This window comes from Bos indicus x Bos taurus, chromosome 14, assembly GCF_003369695.1.
Source record: "Bos indicus x Bos taurus breed Angus x Brahman F1 hybrid chromosome 14, Bos_hybrid_MaternalHap_v2.0, whole genome shotgun sequence".
In the NCBI taxonomy this organism is placed as follows: Eukaryota; Metazoa; Chordata; class Mammalia; order Artiodactyla; family Bovidae; genus Bos; species Bos indicus x Bos taurus.
The window spans coordinates 66,855,749-66,870,999 of record NC_040089.1 but is presented as its reverse complement, the minus strand read 5'-3'; the positions used below and the strand labels follow the sequence as shown (position 1 = coordinate 66,870,999).

General features: G+C 44.8%; 1 protein-coding gene and 1 pseudogene across 4 annotated transcripts in view; both read left to right on the top strand.

Annotated features, from left to right (window-relative positions):
• Positions 1-7,142: 7,142 nt before the first annotated feature.
• On the top strand, positions 7,143-9,625 carry LOC113904395 (annotated as a pseudogene). The gene has a single exon (XR_003514502.1). The product of XR_003514502.1 is annotated as a 40S ribosomal protein S14 pseudogene (transcript).
• Positions 9,626-11,514: 1,889 nt separating this feature from the next.
• The window catches only part of MTDH (metadherin), a 57,180-nt gene continuing 53,443 nt past the window's right edge, over positions 11,515-15,251 (top strand). For all 3 annotated transcript variants that reach the window (XM_027561481.1, XM_027561480.1, XM_027561479.1), the window contains exon 1: positions 11,515-12,267. In XM_027561481.1, the coding sequence (XP_027417282.1) occupies positions 11,884-12,267 (384 nt within the window). In that variant the 5' untranslated portion in view covers positions 11,515-11,883. The remainder of the gene's footprint in view (positions 12,268-15,251) is intronic.

The window sequence follows — 15,251 nt, the reverse complement described above, 5'->3', positions numbered from 1 at the left end:
ACAATCTTTTAAGTTTGTAGTGCTGCGGATGCGACAGACCGCGCAGAAGCGTGGCGGAGAGGAGCTACCCCTCGCCCGAGGTCAGGGGCGGCGACCAAGAGCGCCAGGCTGCGCCGCGCAGGAGCCGCCGAGAGGAGCTACCCCACGCCCGAGGCCAGGGAAAGCGGCCAAGAGGAGCTACCCCACGTCCAAGGAGTGGCAGATTCATGGTAATAAGTGAGGATTCATGGTAATAAATTAATCTCTCTCAACTTCTCTTTTGCCACTAATGGAATCATGATCACCATGTCACTCAAAAACAGAAAGTCAATCATCCATGATTCTTCTCTCCCCTTTATCTCACATTCTGTCACATGTCACACTTCATCTCATTTCTACCACCACTGGATTTAGGCACTGGGTACCTCACATCCCAGATCACTGCCAACAGCCTCCACCCCATCTTCCTGTTGAGTCACCACGTTTGTTAATTCATTAGTTAAACAAACGTTTGTATTAATAGTGCCTAGTGCAGTAAGTGCCAGGGGTGCCACAGTACACAAGTCAGCCCCATGGTGCTTATGTTCTAGTAAGAGATACCAGCGAATCAATTTTATGGTATTTTTGCCTTTAAAGACTCCAAAGAACAATCCCAGATCTTATCCTGTGTCATGGACTGAACTGTGTCCCCTCTAAAATTCCTACAGTGGAACCCTAACCCCCAGTGTGACTGCATTTGGAGACACTGCCTTTAAGGAGATAACTGGGGTTAAGTGAAGCTATAAGGGTGGAGTCCTGATCAGACAGAACTAAGGTCCTTCTGAGAAGAAGAAGGAATTCCCTGGCGGAACAGTGTTTAGGCCTCAATGTTCTCACTGCTGGGAGCCCTGGGTTTGATCTCTGGTTGGGGAACTAAGATCCTGCAAGCTGTGCAGTACAGCCAAAAAACAAACAGGACAAAGAAGAGGAAGAGACACCAGAGATTTCTCTCTCCCCACACACACGCAGACAAAAGACCATGTGAAGACACAGCAAGAAGGCAGCTGTCTGCAGCCAAGGAGAGAGGCCTCCACAGAAACAGCCTTGAGGGCACATTAATCTTACACTTTCAATCACAAGATATATGAGAAAATTAATTTCTGTTGTTTAGGCCATCCAGCCGCTGGTCCTCTGTTACAAGGCAGCCCAAGCTGACTAAGCTGTTACTCTCATTCTCACCAAACAGGCCCTATTCTCTAACTACCAGGCTTCAGCTTCAGGGAAGTAAAATTCTCTACATGCGCTCACAAAATAACTCATCAGGAATAAGAGTCATAGCACAGACAAAACTTGCACCATACCCTGAGCAAAAACAAAACAACAAACAAACAAAAACTCATTGAGTCCAAGTGATTCGTCAAACTTAGGATTTATTAGATATAGCTTACTAACTGCCAAGTTTACCTTTCCAGTTACAGTATCAATGCTTTGGTCAGTTTTTGAGTATCTGAGGTTGCTGCTAAGTCACTTCAGTCGTGTCCAACTCTGTGCGACCCCATAGATGGCAGCCCACCAGGCTCCCCCGTCCCTGAGATGCTCCAGGCAAGAACTACTATAGTATCAATTCTTTGGTCAGTTTTTGAGTATCCGAGGTTACTAATTTACATAAAGATTTTGGTCTTTGCCAGAACAGACACCTGTGTCTTTCCTTTCTGCTCAGCCACCAAAATAGCTACTCATTTTTACAAACATTAGGTCTCAAATGAGGTTTGAGGAATTTTTTTTTTCTCTCATCCAGCAGAGGTGACTCACCACATTTTAAAGAAGTTTTTCCTTTTAGTAATAAAGTTTTCACAAGTTCAAAAATACCTTTGAAAACTTAACAGAAACCTTCGAAGCCACTGGTTATGACATGAATCAGCATATCTTAAAGTTTAGTGGTGGCATTATGCAGCAAAATAGGCCTAAATGAAACAGAATACTTAAGTAAATATTATAACTCTTAGGAAGCATTTCCCAGGGAGGCATTTTAAATTTATACTAAATTTTATATATATATACATGAAAATGATTATCCTCTTGTGAGAAATTTTTCTATTGGTCAATAATAAGTTTTTTCCAATTTTTGAAAGATGAATAAAACCTTTTAGGAAGAAGGAAGGAAAGAATATTTCAGAAGACAGAAGTTGGGCTCTCTGGGCAGATTCCTACTATAACCTTGCCATGGGTGAAGCCCAAATGTGTACCATACAAAATAGTTCCCACTGCTTCAGATTTGGGCTTCTCAGGTCGTGCACAGGTAAAGAATCCACCTGCCAAAGCAGGAGACACAGGTTTGATCCCTGGGTCAGGAAGATACCCTGGAGGAGGAAATGGCAACCCACTCCAGTATTCTTGCCTGGAGAATCCCATGGACAGAGGAGCCTGGCAGGTGACAGTCCATGGGGTTACAAAGAGTCAGACATAACTGAGTGACTAAGCACATATATTCACAGAAAATATTCAAACAATTTAGAAGAGTATAAAGAAAAAAGTTTTTTTTACAAAAAACCTCCAAAAAAATCCTACTGCTGTACACTGCTGTACAGATAGAGGGATTGTCTTTCCAGATGCCTCTCAATCCATGTATACACATACACATACTCTAAAATTGTAATGATGTGATACCCATGTTTTTCTGTAACCTGATGTTTTCACTTAAGAGGTAGGCTTCCCATGTCAGTGAATAATTGATATACATAGATATAGGTCATATTCTTTAATGGCTGCATAATATTCCTATCCTTATATATGTCACAACACATTCAAACAATCGCTTCCTTTGGTTGCTTCCAATTTTTTGAGATTGTAAACTACAATGTAATGACTATGTGATTCCACTTTTGTATATTGGTCTGATTATTTCTTGTGGACAATTTCTTAGCAATGGATTCTGCTGAATCAAAAAATCATTTGCCTTTTGAGCTTTGGATTTTTAAAATGTCTATGTTGCCAAACTGCCTTCGGAAAGCTGTGTGCCTATTTACTCTCATCAACACTGTACGAGAATGTCTGTTCCCCCATAGCTCTGCAAACACTGACTTTTGCCCATCTTTTCCAACTTTGACACTATCGTAGATATATTAGTTCTACTGTTGTGTAACAAATTACCACAAACTTGGCAACTTAAAACCCATGCACTAGCTCAAGTTTCCAGATCCTCTAAAGTCTTTTCAAGGCTGCAACCAAGGCATAAGCCAGGGCTGGGGTCTCCTCAGAAGGATCACTTGAGGAAAGACTTGCTTACGAGCTCACTTACATGGTTGTTGGCAGGACTCAGGTCCTTTTTGGTTGTTGGACTGAGGGCCACAGTTTGCAATGGGCTGTTGCCCTCAGTTCCTTGCCACTTGTGCCTCTTCAACACGGCAACCTGCTTCATCAGAGTCATGAAGGGAGAAGGTCGGCTTGCCAGATGGAAATCAGAATCTTTTGTAACTGAATCACAGAAATGACATTCTCTCAATGTTAAGGTAGCTTATTGGTTTTCAGAAGGAAATTACTTAAGGGGATGAGATTACACAAAGTCATAAATACCAGAAGGCAGAAATCACTGGGGACATCTTGGAAAATGCCAACCAGAGTCCACCCTCTGGTCCCCAGTGACTCACATCACTTCTACATGCAAAACACATTCACCCTCTTGTAAGGCCCTCAGTATATTTATCCCATTAGAGCATCTGCTCAGATCCAGGATTTCATCATCTAAATCAGGTCCAGGTACAGATGAAGCTCCTTAGGTGTAGTTTTGTTCATGATATCTCCTGCAGCACAATCTCTTTCAATTTGAGGGAACTGTGAAACTAAACACAAGTTTTCTTCTCCTTAGACATCCACCATACAATGGTGCTACAGCAAAGGAAAATAGGTACAGACATTCCCATTCAAACTGGGGGGAAATTAGAGATACAAAGGCATCAGTTGTCCATAGCAATCCTGAAATACAGCTCAGGAAAGTTGAAAGTTCCTGGATTAGTTTTCAAAGTCTAGAATAATTCTCCGTAAGTCTTAACTCCACCCTCTGGACTCTTAATTTTATGCTCCGAGTCTCCTTTTCTCAAGAAAAGTAGTGCAGTTTGCAACTGAGTAATTTTCTCAGCCTGCCTCTTGCCGGTAAAGTTTTGGAAGTTCCATACCTTCTTCACTACTCTCTTTGTCCCTTGCAGTCCAAAATGGTACTGTTTGTGGGATTTCTTTGGAAGGAATGATGCTAAAGCTGAAACCAGTACTTTGGCCACCTCATGCGAAGAGTTGACTCATTGGAAAAGACTCTGATGCTGGGAGGGATTGGGGGCAGGAGGAGAAGGGGACGACAGAGGATGAGATGGCTGGATGGCATCGCTGACTCGATGGACGTGAGTCTCAGTGAACTCCGGGAATTGGTGATGGACAGGGAGGCCTGGCGTGCTGCGATTCATGGGGTCACAAAGAGTCGGACACGACTGAGCGACTGATCTGATCTGATGTTCTCAAAACTTTTTGAGTCTTCTGCAAATGTCACATGAATAAGTGTGAAATAATTTCAACGGGTACTATGAAATTTCATGGTGCCATAAATATACACAACATGAGGAGTGACCTGGTCAAGTGCTGGGCACAGCGTCTAGGAGAAAATGATGTTTCACTTGAGATAGGAAGAATAAGTGGAAATTAACTAGGAAAAGCAACCAATGAATTTCATGCACAGTGCAAAGGGTTTGTAAGAGTAGAAAGCATCAGTGATTAAGAAATGAGTGTGAACAGAGCAAGGAAACTAAGGGGTATCCCCTGCTCTCATCTCTCCCCTGGAGTCCACATCCATGTGTACCTACCTATTTGATAACTTATCTGGATAATTTGTACTCTCAAAATCAATGTGTATAAAACAAAGCTACTAATCTCGAGTTGCCAAACGTAGCTCTTTTCCAATATTCCCCATTTCAATGAATGGCACCACCATCTATCCAATTGGAAGTGAGACACCTAAGAGTCGTTAAGAATTCCTTCTTCAAATCCCTCCACAAAATCTTAAGGACTCTATCACTAGTTACAGAATAGTGCTTACCATAAGCCAAGCTTCCCATGCTCTCTCATGTCCCAAAGCCTTCCCTTTTGCTGGTCCTCATGCTTGGAAACTCCTCTCCACTCTCTTCTCTTCGTAGCAACATCCCATTCATCCTCCTAGACTGAACCTAAATATATAGTATTTGAAAATGTTCCACTGCTTCAAATGCAGAAATAACCTTTCCCTTTTTGGTGATATCACTTTGTAAATCCTCATCAGACTGTTACAGACTGAGTTCCCCGTGAAGTAGACTTTTAGATGAGCATATAAGGAAGCGCTCTTGGAACCAATACCAGGGGAAGGAGAAGGAAACAGGACTGAGGAGGTCGAGAAGTGGGCTGAGATACAGTACCAACAATCCTCAGCCAAGCTCAAGGAGTACTGTGGGGCTGGGATGGTCTTTCAAAACTGACCCAGGGTGGGACAAGGCCAGGACTGTGCAGCCCCAGGCTGATGAGTCACTGGATGTAGGTTGCCCCTGAATGGGGACATGACCTTTGCTGAGGAAGTTTTCCTCAGTCATTTCCCCAAAATCTGACACCTAAGAGATGGCCCTTGGTAATACTCCTGTTAGAGTAGGCAGGTGGCTAGGTATGAGCAGAGAAATGAGGGCAGGGGCCAGCTGGCAAGAAACCTTACTTAAATAAACTTTCACTTTACTTTCTTAACCTTTCGTCTTCATCTTCGAATTCTCAATGAAGAACCTCAAATTCACTGGCAACATTCCCAGAGTTGGGGGAAAATTCTTTCATTAACGAAGCAGGACCTGGGAGGTACATCACAGCATCCAGTACAATCTTCATGCTCAAATCAGTTTGCTGTAGTGATACTCTCCTGCATTAAAGCCATTTAAGAAAGGGTCCATTGGCCTCACTAGGCTCTGAGATTTTTGAGGACAGATAGCATGCATTCAAACCAAAGAGCTGGAATTCAGTAAACGTCCAGTGAAGAAATGATTGAACAGGGACTTCCCTGGGAGCTCAGTGGTGAAGAGTCCCCCTGCCAATGGAGGAGACACGGGGTTCAATCCCTAGTATGGGAAGATCCCACACGCCATGGAATAACTGAGCCCGTGGGCCCCAACTATCGAGGCTGTGCTCTAGAGCCTGGGAGCAGCAACTACTGAGGCCTGCAAGCCCAGAGCCTGTGCCCCAACAAGTGAAGCCACCACAAAGAGAAGCCTGCGCGCTGCAGCTGGAGAGTAGCCCTCCCTCCCCAAAACTAGGGAAAAGCCTGAGCAGCAATTAAGACCCAGCACAGCCAAATAAATATTTAAAAAAAAAAAAAAAACTGAATTAATGATCCAGGGAAACTGATTAACTAAAACCACAGACATCTAACTGATGAGACAGAGTGCCAATTTCTTCCTTTGCACCAGTATTTTTCAATCATTTTTTCATTATCACTCCTGTAAGGGCCTTTTTAGATACGTTCCTATTTAGTTTTAATACCACATATATAGTGTATATCTGTGCATGTAGTGTATTGATCTGTACTTTGTACACTAAAAAACATTTTTTAAGCCCCCAAAGCCAACACTGAGAAATCCCCTGTGGGAACAATATTGCTCCACTGAGAATGTATGATTTACACTAGTAAATATAACTTCAAAGAGGATCAGATTACTTAAGTCAGCTCATCTTACAATAAAGATGCCTCATTACAAAATGGCTGTGGCATGCTGAGCATGAAATCAGAGCAAAAGGGGTTAAAAGGCCTAAAGGGATACCCATAGACATGGGCCAGTGTACCATTCCCCACCGTAAGATACATACCCCCACAACAGTATAGCCACAGGAGCCTCCATTATTTTGCCTAGCTCCCGTGCAAACTATAGCTTTTGTCATTTTTGTCAGTTAAATTACAAAGTATCTCAGGTATACAAAAAGTTGAGATAAGGAGCACTCTTGTACCCATAACCTAATTTAAGAGATAAAAACACTATATATTCGTTTGTAACCTACACATAATGTGTGTATGTGTCCAACTCCTTGTGATCCCATGGGCTGTAGCCCGCCAGGCTTGTCTATGGAATTTTCCAGGCAAGAATACTAGAGTGGGTTGCCATTTCCTCCTCCAGGGGATCTTCTGGACCCAGGAATCAAACCTGAGTCTCTGGCATCTCCTGCATTGGCAAGTGGATTCTTTACCAACTGTGGGACCTGGGAAGCTTTACTGAAATGTGAAAGTTTGTCCCCACTCCAAATTCACATGTTGGAGCCCTAACCCCAACATGACTGTTACTTGGAGATAAGGTCTTTAGGGAAGCAATTAAGGTTAAATGAAGTCATAAGGGTGGGGCCCTAATCTGACAGGATTAGTATCTTTATAAGACATCAGAGAGTTCACTGGCTATCTCTCCACCATGTGAGGACACAGCAAGGAAGTGGCCATCTGGAAGCCAGGAAGAAAACCAGTCCCCTAATCTTGGACTTCCAGTCTCCAGAACTGTGAGAAATCTTGTCTAAGCTACCTAGTTTATGGAATTTTGTTTTGGTAGTCTGAGCAAACAAACACAAACAAACTAATCCCAAGAATTAATCACTGGGTATATGGAAAAAAGAGGAGAAACCAAGGGGTCAAGAACAGTTAAGACTGGGTTCTACTACAAACTCAGCCACTCTGATTCTGTGGTACAACCCTTAGCCCTCTGAAGCATCCTTCTCTTATATGAAATGAGAGGTTTTAGGTAGAACTTCTTCAGGTCTCTTAAAATTTCCAAACTAAGCTCTTTCCAGTGATGAGTCTGGAGATGTGCAGAAATGGCACCTTGCAGGGGGAAAGAAAAGGAAGAACAGGCCATCAGCCTTGGCCCTCGGGTGGCTGAAGAAGAAAATGTATTTGGTGTGTGCCACACCTTTGCATCGTTCATCGACACTTTTGTCCGTGTCACCGATCTTTCAGGCAAGGAAACCATCTGCCATGTAAGGTGAAGGCTGAGATGAGTCCTCTCCATACGCTGCCATGTTGGCTGCCTAGGATGTAGCCCAGAGATGCAAGGAGCTGGGCATCACTGCCCTCCACATCAAACTCTGGGTCACAGGAGGAAATAGGACCAAGACTCCTGGACCAGGAGCCCAGTCAGCGCTCAGAGCCCTAGCCCGCTAAGGGATGAAGATTGGGCTGATTGAGAATGTTACCCCCATCCCCTCTGACAGCACCCGCAGGAAGAGGGGTCTCCATGGCAACCATCTGTGAACAGGACTCCTCAAATTGTTGTTTTGTTAATAAATTGCCTTGATGTAAAAACAAAAACAAAGCCTCTCAAACTATAAGTGTTACATGCTGTGGGCTATGGCTCAGGCAATGACCGTGCCAGGATTCTATCCTCATGAAGTTCTTATGGGTATTCACAAAGCTATTTAGTTACAAGCGTATTCATGACAGAATTGCATTTAATGGCAAAAAACAAGAACAGCAACAAAAAAACTTGTAAATAACCTATCCAATAATAAACTATGTTAAATAAACTATATAGTAGAGCCAGATCATAGAATAAGTATTTATTGTGCAAACCTGTTAAAAAAAATTAACATCAAGTATATACCGCTGAGAAACCTTAAAATTATAGATTGGTAAAAACTTTGTTAAAAATACTATCAGTGAACATGGAGCACGCCACTCCTGTATGCAGCTGTTCCTTCCACGTGGGTCACTTTTCAAAAAACTGTTAACTGTTTTATTGAGGTATATTTAACATAAACTACAATATCTAAAGTACACATTTGGTAAGTTTTGACATATATAAACCCATAAAACCCATATGCCCATAAAACGAGAATAATAAAGATAACATATCCATCACTCCCCAACGTTTCCTAGTGCCCCTTTGTAATCACTCCCAGCCACCACTCCTTGCTCACTCGCCTCCCCAAATCACCACTGATTTGCTGTCACTATAGATCAGTTTGCATTTTCTAGTTTTATATAAATGAAATCATACATTACATACTGTTTTTTGCCTGGCTTCTTTCACTCCGTATATTTATGTTGAGATTCACCTATGCTGCTTCATGTATTTATTTCTGAGTGGTATTCCATTGTATGGGTCATTTTGACTCCGAATTAGGAGTCTTCATTCCCAACCCAGTTGTTTCAAGAAGAGAGGTTTCAGCAATGACATCTAACATTTCTTTTAACTTTACCATTTTCAAGGAATTAGGATATTCCAGGCCAGGCTTGATATTATCTCTTTTAGACACCGCTTGCTTTGCTTTGACTCTTTCAAAGCATTGCTTCATTTAAATTTTACCTAAATTTCATTCTGCAGCAAGTTAATAAACCTAACATTGTAGGGCTACTAGTATGTTCCTGGTGAGTTTTATCAGCTGGGTTCTATCAAGTGACATGAATGCTGATGTCATTAAATATGTCACTAAAATGTCACCTTGCGTTTGTCATTAAATGCAAAACAGTAATTAGTGTATGAATCCATTTTTGTTCTTAAATTAAAATACTTTAAAAGATGACACAAAGCTATATGTGAAAAATGATTATATCTGTATTACCATATACAGTAAACATTTTCTTTTTAAGGTCAAAGGAGAATCACACGGAAAAAAAAAAAAAAAAGGTGATGGGATTTTACATAATCAGTATTTGCCAGACTGCCAAAGAACAGGGATATCCAGCTACTATTATTGTATAATAGCTTAATTCATAAGCCCTCACGTGTTCACCTAGAATGGGGTTCTTAGGAAAGATACCCTCATGTCTCTGGAACCAAAGCATAAATGTAAAATTGTAAACCTACTTTCATAAATATAAATGCAATTTGGAACCTTTTAGAGATAAAGTAGTTCCAAATACATCTTCCAAGTTTTTGGCCTTGTAATTTACACTGTCTTTAACTACAGTCTTTAATAATAAGTCTGTATAAAGCTTGGCTAGAGTAACAGTTTATTATTTACCAAACTCCCTTTCACTCATTAATCACAATATGCGTTACAACACAGTTGCAAAGTAGGTCAAAATACTCCTAAATACATTTCTGGCATTCGGTACTTATTACTCCCCTTTCTAATCTTTGAGAAAGCCTGCATTTAGTTCACTTAAGACACTTGCTAAAAATGCTAATTATCATTTAACGATAACACATCAAGTTTTCTCATAGGGAAATACAACGTCAAAACCCTAAGGCAGCCGTGAATATCATCTTTGTATTTTTAAGATCTGAAAATTCACTTCTTCCTAATGTTACCCAGATATGGTCAACGCAGCATACAAAAAAGAATTTTTGGAAATTCTCTGTGATCTTTCACAAAAGCTTAAAATAGAACGCAACGAAGGAACTACTTCATCTACATGTAAAACACAATCCAATATGCCTCACATTACTTCTTGTTAAACTGCAATAGGAAAATAATACTGCCCACGTGCCTTCCAACTTTTTTGAGTTCTGGCGAATGACAGGAACGAAAGCCAAGAGCGAAAACCACGAGAAAGCGCCCTTGGTCAGGCAGGCAAACTGTAGACACACAACTTGGAAGTTGAGACAAACCTAACTTATGAACGAAACCTAGGCCCCGAAAGAAGAGTGCCCGGCTTCGGACTCAACTGAGCCCAACTCTGGAAGCGTCTAGCTGGATCCGTGATCCAGTGAGTAGAAGCCGCTTCCACCCCAACACTACTCCCAGAAAAAGAACGGAGAAAAGCAGACAGCTACTAGGGCGACTTGGACCTACACCCCGTGACCTGGTTCCTCAGTCAGTTCAGTCACTCAGTCTTATCAGACTTTTTGTAACCCCATGGACTGCAGCACGCCAAGCCTCCCTGTCCATCACCAACTCCCGGAGTTTACTCAAACTCATGTCTATTGAGTCGGTGATGCCATCCAACCATCTCATCCTCCGTCGTCCCCTTCTCCTCCCGCCTTCAATCTTTCCCAGCATCAGGGTCTTTTCATATGAGTCAACTCTTCGCATCAGGTGGCTGAAGTATTGGAGTTTCAGCTTCAGCATCAGTCCTTCCAATGAATATTCAGGACTGATCTCCTTTAGGATGGACTGGTTGGCTCTCCTTGCAGTCCAAGGGACTCTGAATCAAGAGTCTTCTCCAACACCACAGTTCAAAAGCATCAATTCTTCGGCGCTCAGCTTTCTTCAGAGTCCAACATCCTAGCTCTTCACCCTCTTGCAAGCCACGCTCCCCCACCTCCCCGGCCCGCGGCAGCCCCCAGGCTTCCTCAAGAGCCCCTCCCCTGAACCCATTCAAAGCGCCACGTCTCCTAGCTCCTGGCCAACAGCCATTCCGCAGAGGCTTCCTCCAGTGAACCCCTCCCAACCTCCCGCCCAGATCACCGGTCCCCAGTGCTCGGCTTGCCTCCGGCAAACGCCGAAAAACGTCCCAGCCGACCGCCTCAGCCGCGTACTCCCTCCAACGGCTTCCGCCCCGCCCGGCCTCGCTGCGCCCACGTGACACTCACGCCCCGCCCACCGGCGCCCACGTGACCCGCGGCCCCGCTCCGCCCCCCCCCGTCGCCTCCCGCTGCGTGGATCGCGGCCGGAGCCGCCATTGTTCCGCCGAGGGAGGACGGCGGGGGCCCGGCACTGGCGCGGAGACGCCGCTTAGCGGCCGCCACTGGAGACACTCCCTCCCGCCGTCCCCCTCCTTCTGGCGGCGGCGGAGTGAGGCTCTGACGAGGGGGGAGCCGGGGGAGCACCCCCTCGTCCTCTTGGCAGCGGCAGCGGCCGGTCCCCGGCTCCGGCGCGAGAGGCGGCCGCAATGCGCTCGGCCTGAGACGGTCGGGCCCCGGCGCGTCCTCGCTTCCCTCGACTGTTCCACGGCGTCTCAGCGGCCCGGCGTCATCCTGTGAGTCCCCCGGCTCCCCCTGACGGGGAGGGAAGATGGCTACACGGAGCTGGCTGGACGAACTGGCCCAGGAGGCCGAGGACGGCTCGGCCCGGCTGCAGGAAATGCTCTCGGTCGGCCTGGGCTTTTTGCGCACCGAGCTGGGCCTCGACCTGGGGCTGGAGCCGAAGCGGTACCCGGGCTGGGTGATCCTAGTGGGCACGGGCGCGCTCGGGCTGCTGCTGCTCTTCCTGCTCGGCTACGGCTGGGCCGCGGCTTGCGCCGGCGCCCGCAAGAAGCGGAGGAACCCGCCCCGCAAGCGGGAGGAGGCGGCGGCGGCCGCGCCGGCCCCGGCCGCTGACGACCAAGGCGTGCTGAAGAATCTCAGGAGCGAGGAGCAAAAGAAGAAGAACCGGAAGAAATTGCCGGAGAAGCCCAAAGTGAGTAGGGGAGGAGCGGCGGGGTGGTCGGTGGGTGGGGAGCCCCTTACCCCAGTCGAGCGATCGGGAGGCCAAACCCCAGCCGCCCCCGCCGGGAATTCGGCATAGGGGACCGAGGGAGCATAGTCCAGAGCCGGGATGCAGCCTCCCAGGCGGAGGCGGCGATCGGTGGACACGTTTCTTGGGGAATGGTGGAAACTCAGGAAGTATAGGACCTGGTGGGGCAGATCGGTTTGGAGGAAGGAAGTTAGACTGTTTGAGGGGTACGTTTAAGTAAAAGCCGCCCGGAGGTCGAGACAATTTGGGGACCCTTGACCGCCGGAATGACATGCCAAGCCGCTGCACACACACCACCCCCCACCCCGAGGCCTACTTGGGTTAGGCTGCCTGTGTGTGCGGAGGCCGACGGGACCTTAGGGTGGCGTTGGGAAGTTGTGGCGAGACTGCTCCTGGAAGCCCAGAGCCTGCGTGCTCAGGTCCCGCCGAGGTGGGAGGCAGGGGAGGCGATAACGGTGACCTAAAAACTCTGGGGCTTACTCGAGCATTAAAGGTTCCCAGGTCTGGACGCGCTTCCATTTTAGTTAGGGCTCTAGAAGGGAAATGGTTGCCCACTCTGCTTCTGGTGCATGTGGCCCCTGGAGGCCGGAACAGGAGCCCGGCAAGACGGAGTCTGTCTTCTAATGTACTTTGGGGTACACGGCCCTCTGAGAGGGCGCCAAGGCAACTTCAGCGGAACGGTGTGGGAGGTTTTGAAATAGGGTAGAAAGGATGACAGAGCAGAATGGTGCCGGGCTGAGAAGAGGGATCAGGCGCCCATTTACCGGACCACGTGTGGAAAGGCAGAGCATCACGACCGTCTTATCGTGCCTTCGCCTTTTATTTCTGCAGCCTTGACTGCCATGTCCCCCATGGTTCTCCCATTAGAACTTTCAGGGTTTTATTTTACTTCTTTAAAAATAGCGTATAGTTGACCGGAGTATGGAGGGTGTGCAAAATTGGAAACAACTCCTAACCTATTTTTGTAGCCACTGGTTTTAGCGCCTCACCTTTTCAGCACAATAAGGTTCTATGAGAAATGCCCTCTGGTTTTCGCTGGACAGTGAGCTGTATGTACGTGAAAGTTAGTCGTGGAAACTAATATAGGAGACAGATTCAAAAGTAATTTTAATATCTTGTGGACTGACATGTGCTGTAGAGGTGTGAACAGTGTAAATGAGGTTTAGAGAGTTGAAGGGATTTGGAGGAATTTAGCAAAGTTATGGAGGAAGTCAGATTTGAATTCAAGCTAAAGTTATGAGAGTATGGTTGGTAACAGTACAAAAGATGACTCTGTATTAGAGTTGTGACAAGTCACAATTACTGCATTATTAGGTCTAGATTAGACCTGCTGGTTAACAGGATGCAAGATATGTACAAGAACTAGAAACGGATACAACTTTGTTAGTATGACTACTGCCTTAGGTTAGGAGAAGGGAAAATAGAATTGATTTGGAAGCTATGTAATTATATTTAAATTTGTGAAGAGTATCAAGGTTTACCAGAAAGTAATGCTATGGTGGAAACCTGGCTCCAAGGTAAAAAAGAAGGTGATCTTGAAAAAACTCACATTCATTCATAAGCCTAGGACCAGTGTGGATGAAACAGGTTGTGAAAATTTCCAAGCCCTGTTTGCGCCTCTCAAATTTCAGACAGACTTAGGTCAACAGACAGGTGCCCATTCGAAGCGCATCACAACACTTAGATGACCCGTCTGAAGAAGGAGCACGGACAGGCTCCTGTGGAACTTGTGTGGTGGAAAATACTCCTCAAACAGTATCTGTGCTAGGGGGAATGAATAAATAAATCAGTATTAACTTTGGAGAACAGAGAATGGGAAGGCTGACAGGGTGGTTGAGTGGTAATTGCAAAAGCAAATATGTTTGCCTACCTAACAGTAAAGATGTGTTGGAGAAGTTTATCAACATTTACAAAACTGCTTTCAAAAGTTTTGACCACAACCTAGAGAAAACATTTTACAATACCCCCCCCCTAGTCTATTTTTCTTTAATGATATTTGTGACTTATTAAATTAGTTTCACATTTGATTTGCGGGGTGACCCACAGAAAAACACTGCTTTATAGAGTTAAGAAATCCAAGCTTCCATTTAGTTAGTTATTAGTTGGTTAGTATTCATATGCTTCAGCACTTTGCTAAGTTTCTGTTTGGGGAAAAGCAGGATACTGCTTGCAAATTGAAGGCAGTAAAAAAGGAACACCATATTCTTGTGTCTTACAGTGAAAGGGATACAAAAGCAAAAGCTCAGTGTTCCCCAAGGAACTTCTTTTCCAGTTGTGGAAAAAAGATATCAGAAACTTAACAATGCAACCTTAGTGAGTGCCCAGGTAGCCAGGAAAAACCTTTCATGGAATTTGACTTTGAAATGGGGAGGAAATGGACATTGGGAAAGGCTGAAGAAATAGCAAAGGCTTGAGGGTAGAAGACTTAACTCGGTTGGCCTGGCAGGAACTGGAACTCTGAACTTGAGTGAGGCATTTAGCCTTGCTTCCATTAGCTTATCTTGTTTATAAATGGAAGGTCTTACTTGGGGTAAAACACTGCAGCACTCCTCAGACTGTCCACCCTGACTACTTGCAGTAGTTACTTGGAATGCTTGTGAAATTGTGTAGATTCCTGAGCCCAACTACAGATGTAAATTCAGTCTGTGGAGCTAGGTCCAGGGAATCTGCTTTTTTAATAAGCTCCCTTGCCTACTTGAAAATCGTTGACTGCAGTAGTGCCATAAGATTCAAAGTATAAGAGATTTCTAGGTGCAGTCATGTTAATCTTATAATCGATCTTTTATTACTACATCATTCTGATGAACATTTTGGATATACTTAATTCTGATTCAAGTGGATTCAGGAATGTCAACTACAGTTTTTTTGAAAGGACATTCTGAATTTATTTTTGTCCTTTTTAAGTTTTCTCTTATTTCATTCCAGAT